This window comes from Zootermopsis nevadensis, unplaced genomic scaffold, assembly GCF_977971745.1.
Source record: "Zootermopsis nevadensis isolate Lab colony 2312 unplaced genomic scaffold, Znev_1.0 Znev_ptg000007l, whole genome shotgun sequence".
NCBI lineage: Eukaryota > Metazoa > Arthropoda > Insecta > Blattodea > Termopsidae > Zootermopsis > Zootermopsis nevadensis.
In genome coordinates, this window is record NW_028259139.1 from 6,483,296 (window position 1) to 6,510,600 (window position 27,305).

Below are 27,305 nucleotides of genomic sequence, written 5' to 3' on the forward strand. Positions count from 1 at the left end.
ACAGAAAAAATACTTCATAGTAATTGTTCTTTGACATTGCTAAATCATATATTAAATCATTTTTGTAGGCTGGGGCTCAAATCTTTTGATTCACCTTAAGGGAGCCTCAGCCTAAAAGAGTTTGGGACCCACTGTGTCAGTTCTCTAACAGTATATGGTGTGTACATTTTAAAATTAAAGAACAAATTGACACACACTTTAAAAAAATATTAAAATTTGGTTGTTCTGTGAGGGATGAAGAGGGAGGCGGTATGTATCTCTGAAATACTGGTATCTCCGCATGGTGTTCCTACCCAGAAGATCAACATCCACATCTTCACTACTGTGAGAACCTCAAATCTGATTTTCTGAGCCCAGTAACATGGACTAACTTTTATAATGGGCCAGACTCTGTTGATATTTCTTCTCCCTCCATGGTTGCTACCAGAAGGGCGAGATAGAATTATTCTCTAAAACCTTGCAGACATAATTCATCTTCAGATTTTATTTTTATGTATATATACAGTAAACATACTTACATCATAGTAACAGAAAACTATCTTCATCAGAAATTAATAATAAATTTATTTACCATTGTGGATTTTTAGATTGGGCTTTGGAAATAAAGTTGATATTCAGTGTGGTTCCTCAAAGAAATGGTTTCATTATTCTCATGCATCCAAGAGCGAATATTCATTGATTTATGATGTATTATTTACTATAGTGCTACATAGCGCAGCACATGGGTCAGTCCTACATAGAACCTCCTCCATTTGACTTGCTGGGTGCTTACAATGACTCCAGTTGCTGCTCTCCTCTTATTTTCATCCTGTCACCTGGTGCTGACCCAATGACAGCATTGCTGAAGTTTGCTGGTGATCAGGCAAGATCGCTGCAAATCATATCACTGGGGCAAGGCCAGGTAAGGCTTACAGACCATGCAATATTTGTTGGACTCTTTGGTTAAGATTGTGTAACACTTCTATAACAAAAATATTATGAAGAAGGTAGTCCTGAAGTTCAAATATTCTGTGTGATTGTGTTGTCTCTTAGTACACACACTTTAAACTCAAAATTAGCTTGGAAATGCCAAGTAAAAATTAACTTAATAGGGCTGCATTATTTTATGGTAACCGGTTATAGAAATGAAACAAAATGTAGAGGAAATAAAAATTAAACTGTATGAGATATTCTTTTCAACACTTCAAATAAAGAAATGTGGGACTTGCCCTTGTAGGAAAGTGAGAAGTTTATTTCCATCATTATGCAATGCCAAAAGCCTTTCTGTTGTATAACACTGAAGGAATTAAAAATCAGGTATGTGATAATATTTGTGAAAATAACATGATGAATCTCTCTACTTTTGTGTTATATGGCAAATATGAAGTTGTCACACATTATAATTTCCACATTTCCAGGGCCCAAGAGCAGCAGCTATGATACATGAAGCCATCAAGCATGGACATTGGGTTGTACTGCAAAACTGCCACCTTGCAGGCAGCTGGATGTCGGAACTAGATTGGATATGTGGTGAGGTTATCGTCCCCATAAACACGCATGAGAAGTTTCGACTGTGGCTGACCAGCTACCCATCTTCATATTTCCCTGTTTCCATCCTGCAGAATGGTAAGCATCTGAGATTCTATTTGAGAGGATTCATATACAGAAGTAGGATTAATGAGTCCAAATATTGCATCCATTTGTTCAATATTAGTTATTTAGTTTCTCCTTTCTGGGACTGTGAACTTTGAATATTTCTAAAGCCTTGAGTAAAATACTTCTAGGGCATTTTTACAAAAAATCAAAATTAACTGAATTGTAACATAAGAACAGCAAATAAGTCGTATGAAAAATTTTAGACTTTACCCACTGGGTAGGTAGCTGGTTCAGCCCCAGAGCCAGTCTGTACACAGAGAGTGGTACTTGATATTTTGTGTGACAATTTAGCATAATTTGTCAGATGATGGGCAATATCAGTAAGTATCTGTAGGTTTTATATTCTGAAAGACTGAGTGTTAACTGACAAATTCTACTCCTGTATTCTCTGACAGCATTCAGTATTTATTACTGTCTTATTTTAACAGTACAAATGATGTATTTTGTATACAATCATTTTTAATTTTCAGGTGTGAAGATGACTAAAGAAGCACCAAAAGGCTTGAAGAATAATCTTCTGCACTCCTACATGACAGATCCCATTTCTGATCAAGAATTCTTCAGTTCATGTTCAAAACTCAGAGAATGGCAAAATCTTCTATTCAGTTTGTGCTTTTTCCATGCTGTAGTGCAAGAACGGCGCCAGTTTGGGTGTTTAGGTTGGAACATTCCATATGAGTTTAATGAATCTGATCTACGAATCAGTGCCATGCAATTACAGGTAGAGTTTAGTGTGCATGTATATAAAATATAATCTTATAAAGTTTGTAACTTCAGAAGGAAATCTTAACTTAGAATCGTTGTCGAGTTATAATTAAGTCATTAAGGTCGAGCTGTACATTTTATATTTCTATGAAATGAGGTATACATAAAATTAATGTTGCTAATACACTTTATTTGTAACTATATTTATGAGTTTAGACTTGTTTTCAGTTTTTATGCTCTTTTATATATATATACAAAAACATATGTGAGATTTCAGGTTCTTATTTCAGCATGTATGAAGATGGATATCTTCAATGCCATGTTTGTCCATCTACCTAAATATACCATCTCATAAATTTCAGAGCATATTTAGAATTTAAAAATCTACACCAAACATTGTTTTGTATATTTCATTTTGGTGCAGGTTGGACTATAATAATTCTTTCTTTGCATGATGTTCAAACTTTATAATATTTCTAAAAATCATACATAATATAAAATATAGGCATACAGTTACTGTATCTCTTAACATCTGTAACTTGTTTCTTGTAATACATATAACAAATAATTTAATCTTTCATGCTGTCAACTGTCTGTATTTATTAACTTTGTCAACAATATAATTTATGATTCTGTGTAATGTAGTGTAGTATCTGTAAAAATTATCTGATTTTATTTGCACTTTTTTCAGTTATTCTTGAATACATATGACGAAGTTCCCTTTGATATACTTACCTCTCTGACAGGCGAATGTAACTATGGCAGTCGAGTAACTGATGACAAAGACAGACGTCTTCTCCTATCTCTCCTGTCTATGTACTACAACAGTGATGCAATATGCACTACCAGGTGAGCTATCATGTTAACATACATGGGTTTCTTCTGATTGTTGCCAGTTTGGAAAATGGGTTCTTTTCTCACTAAATTCTACTATTTTACTAATTTTATTTTATGCAAAAATAGATTATTAACATAACTACAAATTATGTGCCAGAAATTATTGATTATTACTCAAGAAATATAAATATTGTAACAGTGTTGAACATGATGATAACAGCAACAGTAATCTGTAATATACTTACAGTTGCAAGCGGGGGGGGGGGGGGGGGGGGGGGGGGGTTGAATAGGATCTGACCCTATGACAAGCTACACTCAGACCCAGCATACTAATCCATGAGCGAAACTGAGTGTTATGATTAGGGTGTAATCTTACATTATATAAATGTAACATCCACAACATAAGAATTCAAGGTTTAGAAGTCTGTGTAGTGTTAAAGTGGGCTTTATTCTGTCCAGAACTCAAGGTGATCTCAAAGGCCTAATTTTGTCACCTTAATGAAGAAAAATAAGCTATAAATTATTATAGATTAATAGTTACAACAGATGTTTTTGCCAAGATTTTTCTTCCTTCTTCCAAAAAATTGTCATATGGTTGAATTTTGATTCTCCTATATTAGGTATCCACTTGCACCAAATGGAGAGTATTATATACCAGAAATCAATGACCAAGAAGATATCATAAGGTATATCCAAAACCTACCAACCCAAACTTCACCTGAAGTGTATGGTTTGAATGAAAATGCAGACATCACTAAGAATAATAAGGAGACTTTGGAGGTATGTACAGTATGCTATTGTAATTAAATTCTTGATATTTTTTCTGCATAATTCTGGCCATTTTGTCAAACACATTTTATCACTTGCATTTGAAATCTCAATTTTGTTCTCTTTTATAGACAAAATGTTGCTGGAAGTGTTACCCAAAAGTTGTCATTTATTTTTTCTGAGAATACTGTTTTTATTTAAAACTGCATGAGGATCTCCATAATTTGTATTTTTCACCAAATATTATAAGGATGATTGAAACAGTAGGGATGGGATGGGTGGGGCATGTATCAAGCATGGGGGAGATGAGAAATGCATACAGATTGTTTGTCGAAAAACCTGAATGGAAAAGACCACTGGGTGTAGATGGGAGGACAATATTAATATTGACCTTAAGGAAATAGAGTTTTAGCATTCAACTGTAAGATATGATGTTCTCACAGCAGTGAATATGTCAGTATTGTTCTTCTGTGTTGTGATGTGCTTTGTCCTCATCACATCATAAAGATAATCTTGCTTGCTCAATGTGAAGTGATTCAGTACAAGATTCATGAAAAAAAAAGATACATTAAACTACAAACTGTGTTGTCATATCATTTTTATTTGGTCTCATCACAGTTACTTAACGGTGTTCTACTAACACAAAAGCAAGTCACTGGAAGTGGCGAGAGTGGTGAGATGGATAAAATAATCACTGAGTTGGCTGCAGACATCCTGGCCAAAGTGCCAAAACCATTTGATATCAAAGCTGTTTCAGAACGTTATCCTGTGTTCTATGCCAACTCTATGAACACTGTATTAAGGCAGGTGAGTTATCCATCTTTAGCGGTATAATGATGTTGATAGGGGAATATTGTAGGAATCAGAGAAAAACCTGGCCCAATGTCACTCTGTCCACCACAAAACTCACACGGGCTGACTTGAGTAAATTTACAGGCCTCCACAGTGAGGAGCAGGCAATTTTAACTGCTTGAACTATAGTATGGAAATATATCAGGACATATTATTCCTTATTTGTATATCTTGAAGCAAACTACTGGACATCTTCCCATTTTCCTCTTTGTCCTAGGACAGTACAGCACATTTCTTAATGTGTTTAATTGAATTTATCCCCTTCAGTCTCATAGCATGCTTCATCACTGACATATGTATCATGTACTTGCATGACTTTATTAATGAGTTTTTTTTATTATTACTCTGTCAAGGAGCTTGTTCGGTTCAACCGACTTATTGATGTTGTCCGAGAGACGCTGGTGAATGTGCAGAAAGCTGTGAAAGGTGAGGTTGTTATGTCACCTGAGCTAGAGGAAATTCAAAACAGTATGTTGGTGGGAAAAGTGCCTACTGCTTGGACCAGTAGGTCATATCCATCCCTCAAACCTCTTGGCAGCTACGTCACTGACTTTCTCATAAGGTATTTGTAATTCATATGTTCATCTGGCAATTACACATATAGTACCTTCCAAAATATTGTTTCAAAATTTGGTATTATCAAATATGGAATTTAAGTTTAGGAACAACAGACCGTTATAACATCTCAGGTTTGTGTGTTGTTGTCAATCTTCTATTTATGCTTAAACACATTTCAGTAATTCAATTCCTATTTTAAAGCTTGCATTTATGAGAAAAAATCTGCTTTGAAGCCTGTGTTTATAATTAATATGATGAAACAGAAGAAAGGTATCACTATATTTCAGCTCATGCCCATTTAATAAATATCTTTTAACCGCATCGATTTTAAAAAAAACAAATACTTTAAATACATTACTTTCTGTCTATAAACAGTACATACTAAGATAAACTTAAACCAGACTACACGGTGCAACAACCCAGAAGACAGCCATCTTCAAACTCACTGCTGTGAAAACCTCAAATTCTACACAGTGCATATTACCTTTTCTGTGTTTGCCAGAAATACAAACCTAGAGTACCAGTTTCAATGATACTAAGTTTTGTCACATAAATTAATCTAAGAAGTGAATTTTTCTTCATAAAGTTCAGAATCTTATTTATTTAGCCGGAAACATTTTGTCCATTAACTGTTAAACTTAAAAATTATAGATATAGGAAGTTTTGGATTCCAAATGAGTTTCTCCATGTTGTAATAGGTAGTAATGTTTAACACATATCTGTTGTTTCGACAGGTTAAAATTCCTGCAGGACTGGATCGACCATGGCACACCAGTTGTGTTTTGGCTGTCTGGCTTCTACTTTACACAGTCATTCCTTACAGGAGTCCTACAGAATTATTCCCGTAAACACAAGATACCAATTCATCATCTTGCTTTTGAATTTGAAATTTTGAATGTAGAAATGGATGCAAAGGACAGCCCTTCATTTGGTGCTTATTGTAAGGTAAATAAAACTTTTAATATTATAAGAATAAATATAAAAGACAAAGAAACAGCCACAACTGGAAGCCTTGGAGCAAATCATCTCCTCCTCATTATCATCACTATCATCATAATTCCAAGAACATAAAAACAATCCTTCCACTTGAAATTTTCATATTGGTGAAAATGTAGATGTCAGTGATCGTCTTCTGGGTAGTAAATCTGAGTGCACTTGTAGGAAAATACCAACATTTCAGAGAAACATATTGTCTCTATTTTCATAGCTGACTTCAGACCAACATCGACAAAATCTTACCATGTTTTACATTTTTATATGGCATGGCAGAGGACATATCATTTTGCTCTTGTTATTATATTCTGCACAGCAAAGGGTTAGTGTACAGTCATTTGTGTCAAGATTGCAACACATTAATTGTGGACTGTGACAGACAAAAATAATGATACTGTTTTATAACTTTTGATTTATATGTTCTTGCGGATTTTCAAGCATGTTAGAGCCACTTTAATCGCTTCTCTTTTGTGACATTTGCATATAAATGTTTATTTTTCATGCAGCAAAAGGCTGAATTTGATGTCTTCATTGAGGTAAGGCCAGATTCTTACAAGTTTACTTCTTCCAATCACTGGACATGTATTATTTTGCTAAATGTAGGTTTATAACTTTCAGGGTCTGTATTTGGAAGGAGCCTGGTGGGATAGACAACAGACAGAACTGAGAGAATCACTTCCTAAAATTCTTTATGATATTTTGCCAGTTGTTTGGTTGAAGCCAGGTGTAAAGGTAAGTACTTGAAATTCATATGAGACACAGAAACACACAGATCAATAAATTCTGAACAAGCCGAGTATAAGGTTTTCACAGTGGGGAGTCCAAAGATGGCTGTCTTCGGGGTTGTTGCACCATGCAGTCTGGTAGAACATTTCAGAGGTCCTTGCTGCCTCCATCATGAGGGCAATTCTTCAGATGAAATGTTTCTCTCCAACAAAAGACTAATGCAGACTTATGTAAAAGGACAGGGAATTAATTGTATTCCTATAATTCCTAAAAAACAAAAATATCTTATTTTGTTAATAAATTTTACTAAATTGTCAGCTACATTTTTTCAGCAGTTCTAATGACACATACATTAAGAAAGGAAATAATTCAAGACATTTATTTGCTTATTCCTAAAAGCAAATTACGGTTAAATGTATGGGAAATTATTTACTTCTCAGAACTTAAGGTATAATTTTTGACAAATTCAGTGACATAAATTTTCTCAGACATATGTCTTCCTATTCTACTATAGTAGTAATGTAAATCGCAACATTTCAGGCAAAATTCACACAAGTGCCTTGTTATCACTGTCCCGTATACAAGACCAGTGCACGAAGAGGAATCCTATCAACAACTGGTCACTCTACAAATTTCGTTATGTACGTGGACTTACTTTCATCAAGGCCAGAAGAACACTGGATTAATCGTGGGGTTGCCAGTCTTTGTCAGTTGGATGATTGACATAAATAATACACAATAAATAATAATATATATATTTCAATCATGTAATCTTAATGTTGTTGCATTTTAATATTTTATAGTCATGTCTTCTTTTACCCTTTTGCTCCTTGTGCAGCATAGGTGCCTCCTTTTGGAGGTTTCTTGATCTACCCTATTTCCCTAAGATCCATTTTAATGTTACCCTCCCATCTATGCCTAGTGGTCTCTTCCCAACCAATCAAGTATGCTATTCTCATCCTCATACATGTTACATGCTCTGCCCATCTCTTGCTCCTTGAGTTTACCATCCTAATATTATTTTCTGAAGAGTACAACTTATGAAGCTCCTTGTTATACTGTTGTTTATAGTGACTAGGCTGCAGACTGAATAACTGGGGTTTGATTCCTGAAAGAGCAGGATTTTTAGGTTTCCTTCACACTTAAGCATGAGCGAAGAACACCCTGTCGGTCTGTTCATCATGTTTTACTTAGGAAATAGGCAACCAGCTTGTCCTGGATCATTGTTGGAACACACTGTACACAAGAATGCACTGTTGGAACAATGTTGCAACATTGTGGATTAAGTACATTGTTGGAATACTGTTACAACACTTCTGTAACTTTCATTTTTGGGATATACTGTTGCAACACTGGGTCACAAATTTGACCTCTGGTAACACTATCCCAACAGTGATGTTTGATATGATGGTTCCTTTGTTATTACTTTTGAGTAAGATTAATCTAGGTACACAGTTCCTTTCATCTGTGCTTATTAATAAAGCAACTTAGTGAAAACATCCGAAATTTCAGTGTACTTCAAAGAGTATGCCTTTCCAATCTTGTCCTCTTCGCCACAATGTCCATATTGGCTCAGGCTCAGACCAACCCTCTGATGCACCAGCTCATTTACAAAACAAAAATTTAAACACAGTTCTTAACTCAAAGAAAACACGTGTCTCCATTACTGAGATCACTTGTTTAATGTCGTTTATGAGAACATTGGCTGTTTATTCTGAGAATCAATCAAAAGCCATAAATGTAATCATACGGTGGGAAAATGCACAATTATTTTATATTAAATCTTGTAGTACATGTAGTTGCCACTGCAGCAGAAAAGTTAAAGTTGAGCATCATGTTTACATAATTTACGTGTATACAGGTAACCCTCGATTTGCGCCGATTCAGAATAACGCCGCTTTTGAAACAAGCAAGTCAAAAAGTGAGAAAAAAAAAATTTTACTATTATTTATAACGTTTTACAATGTTTCTCGTACTGATTCTTGTACTAAATCGTAATTCTTACATCGCTGATTTTGAATAAAAATTACAAATACAGTCACCTCTGCAGTTAAGTATGTTTCGTTAACGCGAATTTGCTTCAATGAGATCGATGAATCGATAAAAGCTGTTTGTGAATGCAAAGTTTGTATATGCGAGTTTGCTCTTATGCAGTTTCATTCCTGGCGCTTTAAACTTTCAAAGGACTAATTTAATCTCCGGGGTTATTTTTACTATGCGATTTTCTATAGGTCGGTGTCTTACATGAATGCAACTATTGCATAACAGCAGAGATGACTGTACACATCAATCACATGAAGGAATCGCAGTCAATCGCGGGGACCAGCGAATTGCCGATTGTAAGTGTATAAAATATATTTTTTAAATTTCTTTATTTTATTTACGTTATTTCAGAACTTTAAATGTAATGTCATTATATTACTCGTCAATGTTTGGGTGCCGGGAACGCATGTCATTGACTTCCCATTGATTTACATTATAAAAAGAGTTTCAATTTACGCCGATTCCATTTACTTCGGTTCGTCCAGGAACGCATCTCCGTCGTAAATCGAGGGTTACCTGCAGTCGTAACAAGACATACAGTTCACGACTGTAATCTTGAGACTTGCAAGGAATGCAGGAAGTCCTTCCTCCTTCACCCCCACTTCCTCACCCCGCAAGTCGCAATATTACAGTCGTGGACTGTATATATGGTACTTTTAAAATACATCTGTTATTGGAAGATGCGAAGTTGAATACGTTGTGGCTGTTAATATACACGCTATTACAAAACAGCCTGTGCTAAATAATCTGTCGTTCTATATTTTCTTAAATATTAATTATTATTATAATTATTGTTGCAAGAATTTGTGCTTTGTATCATGTTAGTTTTACATTTATATTTCGGTACCAGAACGTGCTTCAAAATTTGTATCTCCTTGCGATAAAGACTAAACACGCAGAGTGATCGTCACGTGGTTAAGGCCACCCACGTTTTGGATTATGGGTAAACATCCATACTATCCTCATCGGCTCTGAGGAAGCCATATTCCCCGAGTGATGTCTGACCATTCGCGACCGGAGGCGAGTGATGCGTGGGCTCTTTTAGCCCTAAAATCAGCCCCAGCTAGTCCTTCAAAACTTCAATGGAGTCCAGAGAGCGACGGAACTGCAATAGCTCGCCTAGAAGGTCGGGAGTTCGAATATATGGTTCGTCAGAAGAGGATTACCATTGGCAGAAACAGTTCTCGAGGCGAGGTCGATGTAAACATGGGACACTCCAGTTTCATTTCGCGAAAACATATTGAAATATTCTTTGAACATCCTTATTTTTATATGCTGTGTAATGGAAAGAATGGTGTCTTTGTTGATGGAGTTTTCCAAAGAAAAGGAGCTCCTTCGTTACAATTACCGAAAACGTAAGTATTGGCATGTTTTTGAAACTATAAACAACATGGGGCATACACTGTGAGGGTCGGGCAGTTCGAGTTCTGTTTACTAACTTGAAGGCCACGAGACTAGCTGTGACTACTCCCACCCTGCTGTCTTTGCTCCAGGCAAGAAGTTTCAAAATGTTTACATATCATCCTGGTATTGTCATTCTTTAAAAAGTTGTAATAGTCCATCTTCAACGTAAAGTAGGAGTGTGAACCATAACTCCAGCCTATACTAAATGTCAACACATAATCGCAACGTAATTAAATATGGCTTTAAACTAAAATTGTATGCCATTGCCCAAAAGTAATGATTGTTTATTTTCTGCATTTCAGTTTTCTGAAAAATAAAAGAGACTTACTGCTCTAAATAGCAATACTTTTATTGCCAGGTGTACGTTCCGTTTCCCAAGCACCAACATAAGGTTGGTCTTTCAGTCCTTGGTGGATGAGGCAGACCCTCCAGTAACTGTTCGTCAGACCTCGCCTGCAAGATCAAGAGATCCGCTGCCCCCTCTTAGGATTAATATTCCTGATCCTGATGTAAGCTTCAACAGTCCATTTCCATCACCTACAGGCACAATCAGGTATGAAAAACAAATATTTTCTCTCTTGTAATGTGTTATACAGCTCTGTAAATTTCCTTCATTGTACTACTATCAAATGTTTGTATATCCCAAGCTGTATTGTTTGCATGTATTAAGTCAGTGGTAGGCATAAATTGTGGGAATACCCATATAAGTTCTCCCATGCCTACCTTACTTCACTAGACTTTGCACTGAGTGACAGTCATATCTTTCAAATCCTTAAAAGTAGCAAGCAGCAGAATCAAACTTCATATGCAATGTGAAATTTGTTAAAGCTGAAGCATTTCGCACTATGGCATTAGAGTGTTGATGAATGATTGGAATAAAAATATATAGAGAGGTGGTGACTATGTCAGTAAATTAATGTTCTATATTTACTGTGGGTTCTTGTCTACACAATAATGAACCTTGGGGTTCCATGAAAGGTAGACTAACAGAGTCTCCTTTTAGCTTCTCAAAATGGATTCTCATGCATAACATTAGTTCATTACTTGTGTTGCAAAGCAATACATACAAGCATTCAATAAAACAGTTATAAAAATATCAATGATAATTAAATAAATATGTAGAATTAAATGTTGCCTTACCTGTAGTTTTTAGTTTTGAATGAAACATTGAACTCTTCAGTTATTTGCTGCATTAGTGTACTCTGTCCAAGAGGTGGGCGTGTATAAGTGCATACATATGCAAAGTATTTGTATTACTACAAGTCTTTAGACATGGATGGCCGTTTTCTCAAAAACAGCTCTAGTAATGTATTTAAAACGTTTTTGTTGAGTTTGGGGCAAATAGAAATCTCATTACATGTGTGCTTGTGTCTAAAAAAATGTGTGTTGCTCACCGGATAGGCAAAGGCCAAGTCATTTAAACATTGTACTTGGGAGCATAATTTATCTGAATTTTAACAAATTTATGTATCATGAAATTTTATAAAATGTTCATAATTCGAGTGTCATGTAAAGCTGTGGCCAGAATTGTCTACTGTGGACCAAAATAAGGTTTAAATTCAATAGTTAATGTCTTGAGCGTATGTTCAGCTTGGTTGAAGATATTTTGTGTGTACAGGTAGATGGTGACTGTAGATGTTTCCCATCACACTTATCTTTAGTGTGGCCACTTTAAAAGAAAAGATTCAAAATTGCATAATTTTTCAGGTAGACAAATTAAGTTGCCATGCCATTATTTCCTTCTGTCAGTAGTGAACAGTCAAATTATATATTTATTTAAGTTCTTGTGAATTGATATTCTGAGTCATACCCGCATAAGAATTCTTGACAATTGGTTATTAATTCGGGGTCCACAGTGGCCGCGTGGTCTGAGGCCTGGGCCTTGTGCCGCTTGGTCGCTGGGACCGTGGGTTCGAATCCCACTCAAGCCATGGATGTTTGTCCTTGTCTTTCTGTGTTGTGCTGTCCTGTGTACAGGCAGAGGCCTTGCAACGGACCGATCCCTCGTCCAAGGAGTCCTACCAAAATGTCTATAGATCAAGCCAACGAAAAGTTGGGACCCGCGGTGCTCAGGCACTTGAAAAACGGGTCATTCCCAGTATCCCGGTGGTTATTAATTCATTTTAGTGGTGAAGACATATCCTACGTGTGATACATTACATAACTTGTGAAACAAAGTGTGCAGTGTTATCTTGTGCTGTCGTGCTTGTGGTACGCAGGCTGTACACATGAAATATGTACTATTTTACAATAATATTATCCTGAACTAAAATATACAGGAATGAAGACTGAACACATTTGAGAAGGTTATGTGATAAGGATTTTGTGAATTTCATTGTACAGATGTTTAGTGAGGGTACTGTGAGTGACCAAGCAGATATCGTGTCTGCATTCATTTTCAATATGTACACGATGTTAAACAAGTTGAGGGAAACTGTAGCCATTGTGTCTGTTATCCACACATCAAGTTCCAGTGGAGTGGTAGCCAGTACTTTGGTTGGTTTATGAGAAATTTTACAGAATTATTCTTGAAAATCCTCATATAATAAACGACACTGAAGTCAACTGAAATAAATACTGAGACAGATTCTTGTGATTTAGTATAGCCATACCTTGACCTGAGGTAAACATTGATAATGGTTTTCATCTACATTGATAGAAATAATTATATTATATATTAAAAATACAAAAGTACTTCATATTTGAAGATCGGTTGGCTGCTATATACCAACAGGAGACAAGTATTTCTACATGCACCATTCTTACACAGTGAAGTGGTGAATGTTGTATGATTACAGTGCTGCCAACTCTTGTCCAGCGAGTCCAAGAGGGGGGCATGGTCATGGCCGGCGCAATGTCACTTCAGACCTGCAAATGGTGGCTGCATATGCAGCAGCTGTTGCTGTAGGAGGAAACAGTGGGCCACTGCAGACCATCACTGTTGCTTCATCAAGCACCGCAGAAGACAGGTTTGTTCCAAAGTCATGTTCATTTGGCCTTCACTTTATGAAGCCATTGTATATGATCAGATTCCAAATATCACCATATCAATGAAGAAATTCTTCAATCTTGAGAGTTTACAAATTTCTTACTTAAAGTGTAGACTTTACTGAACTTAAAAAATGATGATATTATGCGTGTGTCTAATCAGTGGTTGACAGACTTACTTGGTTCGTACAAAATCTCTGTTAGTTTAGACCAGCATCTGTTGATTCATTAGTTTGGGGAATGCATAATAGGTCTTGATGGTAATGTTTGAATGAGAATGTTTGTGTACACTTCTTCTGAACTGGTTTGTCAACAGTTCTTATGTCTCTAATGTGAGCTTTTTTTCTAGTCATAGTGGTGTTACGATGTCTACGTCAGTGCCGAGTCCAGATAACCACCATTCAGCAGCACTGGATGCCAGTCATAAGCTTTACCGGACAAGTGGGCCCAATGGAACAGCCACTTCCTGCCCTCCACCGTCCGTCTCAGAACCCTACAGTCCACCAAAGGTAGCCCTGAATTGTTCTCAGTGCTTTCAAAATTCTAAAACAGATGAGTGCCAGTTTTATAGAAAATTGTTTTCCAAGATACTTTGTTTCTGCTGAGACATATTTTTGTGTGTTTGCTCAAAGTGCAGAAAATATACAAACAAAGGACAAGTTATATCTAAAGATGGCTGTCTTCTGGGTTGTTACGCTGTGTAGTTTGGTAGAGGTTTACTGACGTTTCAGAGGTCCTTGCTGCTTCCATTATCAAGGCATTTGTCATTTAGTAATTTACTTATGAAAAGTGTTGAATGACATTTTGTATAATACAGATAAAAATCACAGTGTTTGTTTTTCACTCCTAATACATGTCTTGCAATGAATTCTTTCTTTGTAACGTTCAGATATAATTGTACTTCATATCTGTGAATTTTCTTTCAGCCTCAAGTTATAATGTATTGCAATTATTTGTTTCCAGGATGATTCCAAACCTCCCTATTCATATGCCCAGTTAATTGTACAGGCTATAGCTTCTGCTACAGACAAACAGCTGACTCTGAGCGGGATCTACTCTTATATCACAAAAAACTACCCATACTACAGAACAGCTGACAAGGGTTGGCAGGCATGTACAATTATTAATTATAATTACTCGTAACAATGGCAGCATGAGGTCTGGGATACGAAACTGAAGCCTGAATCGCACAGATCCGCACAAATGTTATCTGATTCAAATATGTGTACAGTTCAGCATTCATATCTGTTTGTTTTGACCAGTTAAAGAGAACCATCTGAAGGTGACGTATTAATGTCGAAACACATAGCGGATTTTATTAAACCCTGAGACTATAATCATAAAACTTGTTTTATAGACAGACTGTCAACCTAACAACAATGCATGTGATACTTTTTAAAACTGATTTGTTATTATTTGACTCTGGTTTCTTGCATCTAGAATCTTGTACAAATAAAAGGAAGGGAAATTTATTAGTGAAACAAAATTAGATGGTAGTGTGATGTGATCTTTTCATTATATATTATTAAAATTAGAAAGTGGTGGGATTTCAGTAGATTGATACCAAAAAAGTGAATTTATTTTGAAGCAGTCATATGCAGGCTATCAAGGTTTCAAACTTTTAATTTATTAGCATCAACAATGTTTCAGTAGCTGGTGGTGCTCTCCTATGCAAAGTAATTAAAGTAATTAGGGCCTGCAGAAGCTGCAACTGCAAAATTATTGGAAGCCTGTTTATTCAGTATTTGGAAAATTTTGACGTTCCTAAACATTGCACCGTGAAGTTATATAGGAGACATCGAGACAGTCATAATCTCAGCACTAGATGACGGCGAGTAGTCGATTTCATACTCTGACTGTTATAACTCCAAATAATGATCTTGTAGCATCCGTTGAATTGAATGCTGTGTGGGCTGCAGTGGTTCTGGACATGATGGAAAAGAAAAAATTACTGATCTTGCACATGAAACCCAATTCAACCACCCTACGGTTGGTTACTTTACCAACCACTGTACCCGCCCAGCCTTCTATCCAGTGGGTACTTTTCTTTCTTCGGGGGTAAAGCAAGTAGGACTTGAAGCTGACCGATCACCTCCTTATGCCAAGGTTAAAAATGCATGGAACTTGGTTAACTGCAAGGTACTGCTTTACCTTTACCTTTCCTATATCTGGTTTCATTTTTTGAGTAAAAATGGTGTATTGGTGTGAAGGTTTGAGGTTTTCTTAATCCCTTATCTCAAAGTTTCATTGTAGTTTTATACTGAATGTTTTTGTTGCGCAGAACTCCATTAGGCACAACTTGTCACTGAACCGGTACTTCATCAAGGTGCCAAGGTCACAGGAAGAACCGGGGAAGGGCTCCTTTTGGCGTATTGACCCACAGTCTGAAGCAAAACTCATAGAACAGGCCTTCAGAAGAAGAAGACAAAGAGGCGTTCCCTGTTTTCGTGCCCCATTTGGTCTTTCTTCTAGGTAAATAGTTGATTTGGTTCAGTTAACCTTTTAAGACTCGGTGGTAACTTTATGTACCACTTGTTTTAGCAATTAGTAATTCTATATTTTGCCAACAGAGTTTTTAAATGTAAGTTTGGCAAGCTTTATCTTCAGGGGACTAAATGTTGTAATGGTTTAATAAAAGCCATGTATGTGGACAGAACACTATAAATATTTATCCTTCTGGTATTAAGACCTAAAGGTTCTTTAGCTGGAGACCGTGTCAGAACTGGCAGATATTCATTGTCTTTACATTTCTTGCTAAGATCTCTTTACAGGAGAATGCAACGGGCACTCTTGGAGTTTTACAGATGGTGTTCGTCAGTGACTTACGTCTGTGCTGAGTGTGATGTTCGGTATCTGTTTCAGGAGTGCTCCGGCATCTCCGAGCCATGTTGGGATGAGTGGACTTATGACACCAGAATCGCTTTCACGGGAGGGTTCACCTACACCTGACTCATACCCAGACAGCACCATCTCTTCTCCTGTCATTCATGGAACACGCCTTGAAGTCAAAACAAGTCAGTCGGCACCTGGTTCTCCTGGCCATCCAGGTAAGGGGGCATTACACCAGTGTTTTTGTAAGTCCCTTCACCAATAGACAATGCCAGTTGCTCTGTCACTTACCACTACTTAAGTTATCACTGCAGTAAGATTATTATAGTGTTTGATTTTTTATTTATACTAAAAGTCAGTAAGATCTCTGTTCGTTTACTGCTGCCTTGCACGAGTGCATGACTGACTCCAGAAGCTGGTGTATTTTTTAGGCATTATAATTCACCAGATATTAGTTGCACTATCATATTTTAATTTTGTTCAAGGAAACCCTAAAAATGGTCCATATTCCATGCTGGATCATGTATTGTGTTTTATTTCTGATGTAGGAGTAACATTTGTTACAAGTGGACTGGTGGGTCAGCACCAACAGGTGGCACTGGTAAGCAAGTCTCGACTCATGCTACCTGCACAGCAGATCACTGTCGTGACCAACGGTGTGGGTGGAGAAGTGGCACGTGAAGGTGAGAACAACTTATGCTTCTGGTCCTAGCATTTGAATTTATCATATTTGAAATAATGATTTGACTTATTTTATGTGCAAACCGTTTTCATGATATATAATGATTATAAATTGATACAATTGGAAATTTTGATGAATTTCTGGGTTGTGGTGTCATGTAGACTGGTAGGTAGTTACCAACATCCATTTTCAGGGCCAGGCCTGGAGATGGAAACATTATAAACAAAGAAATGTCTTTAAAATTTATCTTAACAGGACTGATAAGACATTAAATGGGATATAACCTCCTACTGTTCGGTATCGTTACAGAAAAGTACCTTGTCCCGAATAGTGCAGCTACCCTTGTTAGCGTGGCAGAAGAACGATCATTATCTCCGGCTTCGTATTCACAAGCACCTGTAATAGTCCAGGCTGCTTACACAAACTATAGGTAAATGATTTGTATTGATACTGATATTGGCAATATTTTGTGAGAGAACTTTTGACAGTATCGTTGCATATGTATAATTTTTTCAGGTCTTATAAAATGTAGGTACTAAATTTAATAAATCCAGAGTCCACTAGTAATAACAGACAATTTGTAAACTATATACAGTTGCTCCCCAACTTATGCAATTGATTTGTCCCGGAAGGTCTTGCACAACCCGAATTTTGCATAAGTCGAAATTGTTACTGTAATGTGTCTGTGTACATATGTATGTGTGCGTGTTTGTGCATGCATGCTTGCACTTTGTGATAAAGATGAAAACTTGGGAAAAATAAAAACACAGAAAAAATTTGCTGTAAGCATAGAAAACTAACATTTACAACAACAAAATTTCATTTGCATTTTATGGAACAATTCTCATAAGGTCGAGTCTTGCGTAACCTGGGGAGCGTCTGTATTGTTCATCAGTTTTTATGGATGTGTAATTGATTTGTGGAACAAAAGGAAATCCATACCATTTTTTAGAGGACAGTTATTGATATCATCTCTGGTCTTCTGACTTGTGATGTTCTGCAGTCTTATGTGGGGTTAAGAATGTTTCAGAGGACAATTGATATCTTTGCCATGAGAACTTCTGATCCATATTCATTGCTGAGAACTTCCTATGTGCAAAGCACTGTTATACAGTAAGACCGTGTTAATTCAAGGTACTGGGGGCAAAAATCCTAGCTTTGAACTGTGTAACGTTTCAGTTGTCCATTTTTTCACCGTGGACTTGTCTGTGGTGTCGGATTCGAGCAACAGTGTAATAGTGTGATAAGAACACATTATTTAGTACACATTAGTTGGTATGAATTTTCAGGTTTCAATTCTGCTAGGTTGCAATAGAATGTAATAAAATGAAGTGTTCTAATCTTGTCAGGAAACAGTGAATTTAAGTGGTGCTTGAAAGATTATATCTGTAACCATCATTAAAAATTTGTTTCAAATAGAATTGAGCATGTTGGTAATAATCACGTTACATTTCAGTGGAGCCTTTGTAGCCCCTACAGTGCCATCTGGTGGTGGAAGCAGCAGCAGTAGTAGCAGCAGCAGTTTGGACCAGGTTGGCAGTAGTGGTGGTGTGAAAAGACTTCATTCAGAGGTTGATGACAGTTCGCCACCCCTTATAGTTGGAGGTGGCGAGGCTGACACTACTGTGGTCGAAGAGGGAAAGAAAGCTAGAACAGAAGTCGAAAACTGCGAGTAGTAAGAAGTTCTGAATACTGTGAACATATTTCACTTGTCTTGAAAGGTAAGTTCTTTTACATATAGAAGATACGTGGTACACGATTCTTCTGCTGCATTGTATCTCATTTGCCTTTGTTTTCATAGTTTTACTCATTGTCAGTAAAATTTATGTGGATGCAGTTTACAAAAAGTTTGTTTATTATTATTAAGAACTAGTAATATGAGAAGAAATTCCTAATTTAAGGTTTCATCCTGCTGCTTATTTTGCATGTTTACAGGATGAATAGCTCACCATCAGATTTCAAAGAAATATTTTCTGTCATAATCAAGTCTGCTTTCTTGAACGCTGTTTTAGATCGCACTATTTTTATACATTCTTTGCCACAAAGCACATAAAATGAACATACAGCTGAGAACCTGTGTCTGTGTCCTTGTTTCTGTCCCCTTGGAAACTACTCCAAAAATATTGACATTTTTTACTGGTGGGGGCATAGAATATTTTCCACATTTTTTGATTTTATTCATTCGTATGTTATATTGAAGCCGAAAGCCAAGGTGAATATTTGTTGAAATATGAACAAAATATCATATCTAAACTTTGCAACAACAGATTTATATTTTCTACATAGTGAAACACACTTTTTTCTGTTTGAGGAACTACATAGACCTCCTCATTCTCTTATTCTGTTAGCAGCCCCATACCTCCATGGTTTATAGTGTCCTACACAGCAGGATCTCAATGGAATCTTTGTGTTAAAGAGCTCTTTTATTGGTGGCCATAATAAAGACCTTCCTAAAGGTCTCTGGTCTTATAGAGTCCCTGGGTCATCAGAGTGTTAACCTCTTGACTAGGGTTCTGCCCTCAGAGCTTGGCCGTTCAGGCAGTCTGGTCACGGACTCCCTAGACTTAGTGCCATGTACCCCAGTTGCCATACGCCTCCAGTACTACTACGCCTGTTCCTGGTTTAAAGCTTCCTCCTGGTACTTCTAGATACTTGGGCTCTGTCTAATGAGGTCTGCCTATGGAACAGTTGTGTTTTGAGCATCCCTGGGTTGGTTGATACTGTCATATGCCCAAGGCAGTATGTCAGAACAGTTGGCTCCCTCCTGAAAGGAATCGGCTTTCAAATGGACGTCGTGTGTTAGAGATCTTTTGTTGATGGCCATAATAAAGGCCCTCTGTAGGTCCTTAGGATGCGGAATTATTGACGTCATTCTCTCACGGAGGTACATTGCACTGTTTGAATCATCTTTTGGAATAAGCCAGTTACCAGTCTAGATCACAGTTGGAGATTTAAATCTCTGAAATTGTTAAGTACTTGTGTAAAAAAGTTCTTATTGGTATGAATTTGTCCTTCTATATCTTTTTTATCTTTAAAAAGGGTGGCAAGACTTAGAGTAATATATTTGCTGTTTTTCTACAAATCACAAGGAAACCATCATGAAAAAATATTTGCAAACAAAATTTTGATTTAAATATTTTGGTATTTGTTCTAGGTTGCCAAGAGGTTTGGAAATTAAAGTTCAGTCAAAGGCATGTAAGGGTGGTAGTATATTATCGATAGTAATTGTAAGTTACAGTGTTCAGTTTGTTCATTACTGAATCAACCTAGTGGCTGATGTTTAAAATAATCAGTTACTACAAGTTGTAGGTTTCAAAGAAACTAAAAAGAAGTATGTTACATAAATGTACGTGAATTGTATATAATACATTGGTGAAGAGGCTACTTCCAGTTGATCATTATAATTGCAACTGCTGGTCGATGGTTCCCAACTTATGCTTTGTAATGTGTATAACAAAAAATGATATGGGATGCCATATTATCAGAGGAAATGTATATTTTCTGTTAATTACTTGTAGGGCTGTGTGGATTGATTAAAGAGTTGATTGATTTATAAACTATAAATAAATAGATTGATCAGGTATTAATGGTAATATCAGTGACTGGAGTTTAAAAACTGCCATTGCTTATGAAAGCAGTCTATAAACAAAAGTTGTTTCTTGCAAGAATGGCTGTAGAATGTGTTTAGTATAAATATGAATTTTATATAAAGTTCCGCAGTCTGGAAGCATTTGCTTCTACGGTGCACACTATTGTGGGTATTCTTTATGTGATGGTGTTATGCAGTGCAGTGAGTTTGGGAACCATTTACATGTACTCTACACCAGTTACTTAAGGCATTTTGTGTTGTTAGGAAGTCAGGATCAGCTGTGAAATAATGTCTTGTTTATATGTAATTGTTTTAATTTTATGTTATTAATAGATATATCCTAATTTCTTTTTATGACTTTTATTCTTCTGACAAGCATAAAATGAGGAACTACATTATTTTTCCTGTATGACACTCCCATAAAGTGATAATAATCCTTGATCGTCATTATATAACGTATGGACGTATCAAACTGTATTTTATTGGAAATGAATAAGTGTACAATTTATGCCCTTCTACATATCAGTGCTGTCAGTTTTCCATGTGTTTATAAAATGTCTTGAGTCTTTCTTTCTGTGTTCATTTACTAGTTGCAGTTTGTAAATAATTGAGAACTGTTCCACTTCGCTTATAATAGACTACTTCTTTTTGTTGTATGTATAGTTTAAATTTCCTACAAGCACAAAATGCCTTCAGAAATGCATTGTTATTTCCTGTTGCTGCACAGGGGTATTGTAATATATCAGTTAGGGAGGGGATGAGTTACACATTGACAAATAATTTGCATGGTGGTTCAAAGTAATGTATATAACTTGAACAGATGTGATGCTTGAAATATTCATTATATATAAAGGACTTGGGAAAAGTGTTTCAAGTTACTTCACATTTCAGCATTGAAAAATGAAAAAAAAATCAAGTACCCTGAAATTGGCACATAGTACGTGTTATATACGATTTAATTTATTTAGTTTAATGGATGTTGCATCTGTGCATGGATACTGCTTTTAATGTATGCTCTTAATCTTATTCTGTCATATGTGGTAAGTACTTTGTGACATTGATCTAAAGATGTGCAGAAAAATCTGTCCCTTTGAAAGAAAAGACTTGTAGGTTGATGAAACAGAATGAAGTACCTACTGTATTTATGTGAATATAAGCTGCACCTAACTTTTATTAAGAAAACAAAATAAGTGAATCTCATTTGTAAGCCACATCAGGATTTCAAAATTTTGCTCAAGTTCTAGTTACAATCAATTTGTGCACCTAAAAGATTTCTGTTGCAGCAATTTCATGACAACCAGTCACATGTGCCTGTGGTAGTCACATAATATCTGCAGATGATGACCATTAAAATGAGAGACCAAAAGAAAGAAACAGCATGCCTCACTCTCTTCTAGTATTATTCATCAGAATAGTTGGTATTAGTTAGTGTAACAAAACCAAACAGCTTATATTTGTTTGGCTGCAGATATTGCAGTGTGAACACCCTCTACTGTGTCTGGTGTTGGCATAGTCTACCCATGCAGATAGAACAGTAAAGATGGCTGTCTTCTGGGTTGTTGCACCATGTAGTCTGGTAGAAGTTTACTGACGTTTCAGAGGTCCTTGCTGCCTCCATCATCAGAGTGATGACTCATCGCCATCTTCAGACTCGCCATCGTTAAAACCTGAAATCCTATGCACATAGAACAGTGTTTGCATGAAAGAGAAATGCTGATAGAAAGAGATGGAACATAATTTCCCCTGTGCTGATTATTTATTTTTATGCTCTACGCAGCTACTGCGAAAGTTAGGCTGGTTAAAGATTTTCTTCCCTGCAACCCCTTTACCCATTTGTGTTCAAGGGCAAGAACTCGATCCACTGCCAGAACAGCTCTCATGGCCTTCCAAACAAAGTTTTTTTTTAACCTCCTGTTCGTTCATGCAGTTACATTCATAAATTCTTCTATGAAACAGTGGTTTATGTATCTACTGTTTTGAAATACTTGCTTTCATTCACTACATCAGAAACCATAATGCAATACATCTTAATCCAATGCTGTGCTTTAGTTTCAGATGTAAATTTGAAAAAAAAAAAATGTATGCAGCTTATATTTGCATAAATACAATAAAAAGTTGTCTGTGCTCAAACACTGCACCATCAAGCCAATTGAAGACCAGTAAGAACTTTTTACCCACAAAATTAACTCTCAACCTTCCATTTACTAATTGGGTCATCTCATATGACGGTACTATCCTCCTGATTAGCAGCTTCTCAGTCAGGTGAGATTTCAGGTTCTCATGGCAACAAGTATAAAGTTGGCTGTCTTCTGGGCTGTTGTGCCATGTTGTCTAGTAAACATAAACTAACATTTCAGAGGTGGTTACTGCCTCCATTACCAGGATGATGGTGATGATGAGGATGACCCTGATGGTGGAGGCAGTAAGTACCTCGGGAATATCAGTTATTATATGTCAGAGTACGTGGCACAGCATTTCAAGGAACAGCCATCTTCAACTTCTCACTTGCTTTAAGCTCACTGAACAACCTGGGAGAATATTTTCCATGGAGACAGGTGTATTAGTTTATATCACAACAAGACACATTACATCACTTGATGGAAATTGGGGTTCAGATAATTTGTATATTCTTAATATTTACTCTTCAAGAAACACATAGAAAATTCATTTAGTATGACACCAGATTTCTTTATGAAGTACAAAAAAGAAATACCATACATTCAGATTATATTTTATTCTCTGTTCTTTTACTTGGTATTCGTATAATATATTTTTACTGCCTTACTAAGGGTAGCAGACATGATAGTAAACAGAAATTTACTGTGCATAAACAAACCTGCTGAATGCCACATTTCATCCATTAAATTAGCTGCTGCTTGTGAAAAGGGGTATTAATGTGAAAAGGAATGTTTGTTTGTTTTTTCCAGACAAATGTGGTCTTATTTCTCCCAAAATTCTCAACCCTAAATATGGGGGCTAAACGGATTTCTATGTGTACATTTTAAAAATGAGTGGTGTAGCTACATAAAATTCCTTCGTATGTGAAAGCCTCTGACCTGAACAATAAAGAAGAAATATAAAACAAACCAGCTTTCTTTTTAATATCTTACTGTTGCCACAAATTATTATCACTTTGTATATTGAGAGATAAAAAGTGGGTTGCTTAGTGTTAACTTTGTGGGACACCCTACCTAATCTGGCTTATACACTCCATAAGCCATGTGCCCATACACACCATTGCCATACATTCTAAATGAACTGTGTTTTCATAAATACACCATAAGTTGGTCTTATTTTGTGATGTATGTGTTAATTTTACAGTGAATTATAATTAAAAACTTTAGAACACGTGATCACTGCTTTATAGCATCACTCCCAATACTCTGCTGTTGGCTACCTGTTTGAAAATATGACAGAAGGTAACTTTGCATATACCATCCAGCAGGAGAAAGTAAAACTGTGTTCTTAAAGCATATTTTGAAAGGACACATAGGAATCCCGTATTCTTTAACCTAAATGAAAAAAACTTTATGGGCACTTCCTATCTACCAGTGGCTTATGACTATTTCATATCACATGTGACATAAAGAACATCTTTTAAACTGTAGTGTATTCTTGACTTTTCCAGTCTTGTTTCATTTCTTGTAGCATGTTGCTATCCTTACAAGGTAGCTGTGGACAGAGCAGTGCTGTATTATCGTACTTCAATATGGGGGCAGATGTGTTAAAATTGTCTTACTGTATAATATATTAATATTTCTTTGTGTTGATAATATAATATTTTCTAGCTGTTGCTGCTGTCGCTTGCTTATAACTAAGGCCAGTTTGTTGTGAAATAAACTTGTGGGAAATATGTGCTATAAGGCAAAAATATTCTTTTAACCCCCACCCCCCATTTGAGACATAAGGATAAATGCTATTTTCAAATTTGGAATGTATTCTTTGGTGATCAAACATGTGAGAATGGAGTTCATAACATTTAACATCATACATTGCATTCAGTTACCATGAAGCTTCAAATTTTACATTTTATTTAGTTGGAGTTAATTATTCATAGTGGTTTATGTTAAGTTTTGTGAAGTCTTTCTCAAAATGTGCTATGCTTTATGTGTATTTCCCATCATTTCTAAGTTCAAAGAAATAACGTCTGCCTAACATTACTATAATGTGTTTTAAAGATTGTCATTGCAAAATATGCAGTTTTGCATTTCTGTTTCTAATACAGTGAATCAAAGATTCAAGAGTTTGAAAATGTAAACAGCAATGCTCAATTATATTACAGAGATATTGCGTATTATGGTGACATTTCAGGTGCTGTGCCAGAATGTCGGTGCTTGTATTCTGTGATGTGCCATGTAGTAGTGTGATAGAAGTTTACTGATACTTCAGGTGCTTGATTCCTCCATCATCAGAGTGAGGTAAACTTCACCATACTACATAGCACAGCATTTCAGAATACAGTAATCTTCACCATTTGTTGTTCCTGATTTGGTAGTATAACTAATATAGCAAAGATAAACTACCAAAAACTTCCTTCCAATGCATTGAGGCACTGAAGTGAGGCAAACTTTATGGCAGGATGAGACTACACTCATTGAACATTAAGTAAGGCATGACCTTAACTTAGGAATGTTGAATGGGAATTTGACAGTAAATGCTTTTGTGTAAAATCAAAACAAAATATTACTGTTGCAGTTTCTTAATAAATCAAAATGTTTCACTAAATTTGGACAAATTTTTAAAAGAGTATATATAGTTGCCAATTTTTATATAACAGTCTCTGTTATAATTAATTTTTATGGGTAAAGTATTATTTGAAATAAGAGAACTATGAAGTTATATATGTCTCCATTACAAAAATAAACAGGGTGGTGTAAGGCAGTGTAAAGAATTACATTTCTGAGGGCTTATTCTACATAGTAAGCTTTGGAAATTGGTGATTTCCATCCCATGATATGTAAACCTTATGTTTTTTCGAAGTTAAGAGAGTATCACAGTAGGCAAAATTATTTTACTTGTTCAGTCTTTTATGTTTTTTTCTTATGTGCACTCAAGTTGAGTATACTGCCACCTTATAAGTCAGATGAATGTAGTTATATTTTGAGAAATTCCCGCATTTTCCAAAGCATAACACATGCCTTTTTGCCTGCCTGTTAGTGTTGCCTAAAGACCGTGTGTGTCTTAGACCAAAATTATACATCTGCCATTCTCAAAATATTCCCTTTAAAATCTGGGTACATCTTATAATCCAAGAAATACAGTACGTGTGTAAGTGGAGATAAATATTGTGGAGAGTATCAAGTACATTTTGTGCACTGTTATTGTGATATTGAACTATATAGATATCCTCTTTCTAACTTTATTCTGTTCCTTACAATAGAAATGTTCCTAAGAATCTGTACATGTGGTTTGTTTATATAACAGTAACTGTTAGTAATTAAGAGCGATTCCATTGACTGGAATGTTACATTAATATGCAGCTTGTTATGAGTGATATGGATTATTTTGAACCACCCTATGTACTATAGAGCTATTTACTGGAGTATATATGATCAGCTGCTGTCCTCAGTTTTGAGGGACCACCATTTTCTGTCCTAAGCAGCCCACATTCTAGTTTTTAAAGAACAAAAATGTAAACATTCTAAATTTTCTAAATGAGAAACTGTGTTGTTAGTATCTAAGAAGAGTGTAAGTATGTAAGTCTGTATAAACTTGAACCTTTAAATAGCTCATGGGTAGAAGAAAACGATTAAATTGTTTGCTTTATATATACTTGTAAGAAGTACAACGTTTTTGCCTTGTTTGCACCAATTCTTGTTAAACTAATGTTGCTTGGAGTAAATTCTTCATAATGTAATTTTCAAAGATACCACGTATAGTCAGTAGGAAAAGTTTAACATGGATTGTTACAAACATGTAGCATTCTTTTATGCGTACTGTTTAGACTTGTATGTTATTGTAGATTATTTGTACACACCATTGTAAATGTTAATATTTCGTGAATAACTACAGGAAGAACGTGAAAATATATTATTTACTTACTAATACATACATAATATATACATATGAAATAGGCAATAATAATCAATTTGTTCCTTCTGTGATTTGGTCCATTAAAACAGTTTATTTGTGGTTTTAGTAGTTTGTTTAGATTGCACTGGAAAGATAATTTTTAGAAGAGATGAGAAGATTGACATAACAGAAAGACTAAATATTACATGTTTAAGTATAATAGAACAAAAAATTGTCACATTTTTTTTGGCAGTTTTATATCTGAATAAGATTACATTTTTCATTACTTCAGTTCATAAACATAACATAACATTGTTTATTTTATAATCAAGCATTGATGCTAAATTAGTTGGTAGATCATGTGATGTTATTGACTGATACTTGTATAAATCATTTTTTCGGAAAACAAACTACAATGTATTTATATAAACAGCCTTGCTTTCTTGAAACACCTGGTTGTATTTGCATCTTCCTCTTCATGCTAAATAATTTTTGTGCACTGAAGGTTGGTATTCTGAAGTAGTTGGAACACACCTTTCTACGTGCATTTTCCAGCTTTAATTGCAGGAATCACTACTTATTACCACTACAGACAAAACATACCAAATGCAAATTTGTGTTGAGTAAGTTAAATAATGTTTACATGCAAGACAAGATGAAACTTCAGTACATGCTATCCCAGTT

General features: G+C 35.8%; 2 protein-coding genes across 2 annotated transcripts in view; both read left to right on the forward strand.

Annotated features, from left to right (window-relative positions):
* Dnah3 (dynein heavy chain 3, axonemal) overlaps nucleotides 1-7,845 on the forward strand; it is a 55,654-nt gene extending 47,809 nt beyond the window's left edge. Inside the window, exons 58-67 of the mRNA XM_087344130.1 lie at nucleotides 704-901; nucleotides 1,398-1,605; nucleotides 2,106-2,356; nucleotides 3,032-3,189; nucleotides 3,798-3,957; nucleotides 4,564-4,752; nucleotides 5,151-5,359; nucleotides 6,090-6,300; nucleotides 6,967-7,080; nucleotides 7,615-7,845. Coding sequence (XP_087200256.1) covers nucleotides 704-901; nucleotides 1,398-1,605; nucleotides 2,106-2,356; nucleotides 3,032-3,189; nucleotides 3,798-3,957; nucleotides 4,564-4,752; nucleotides 5,151-5,359; nucleotides 6,090-6,300; nucleotides 6,967-7,080; nucleotides 7,615-7,797 — 1,881 coding nt within the window. The 3' untranslated portion in view covers nucleotides 7,798-7,845. The remainder of the gene's footprint in view (nucleotides 1-703; nucleotides 902-1,397; nucleotides 1,606-2,105; nucleotides 2,357-3,031; nucleotides 3,190-3,797; nucleotides 3,958-4,563; nucleotides 4,753-5,150; nucleotides 5,360-6,089; nucleotides 6,301-6,966; nucleotides 7,081-7,614) is intronic.
* Nucleotides 7,846-10,024: 2,179 nt separating this feature from the next.
* FoxK (forkhead box K) lies at nucleotides 10,025-27,070 on the forward strand. The gene is made up of 11 exons (XM_022057230.2): nucleotides 10,025-10,472; nucleotides 10,880-11,074; nucleotides 13,320-13,490; nucleotides 13,859-14,018; nucleotides 14,473-14,619; nucleotides 15,791-15,981; nucleotides 16,372-16,556; nucleotides 16,887-17,021; nucleotides 17,330-17,450; nucleotides 18,477-18,741; nucleotides 20,175-27,070. The coding sequence occupies exons 1-10, from the start codon at nucleotides 10,114-10,116 to the stop codon at nucleotides 18,694-18,696; spliced, it is 1,884 nt and encodes a 627-aa protein (XP_021912922.1). The 5' UTR covers nucleotides 10,025-10,113; the 3' UTR covers nucleotides 18,697-18,741; nucleotides 20,175-27,070.
* Nucleotides 27,071-27,305: the final 235 nt, after the last annotated feature.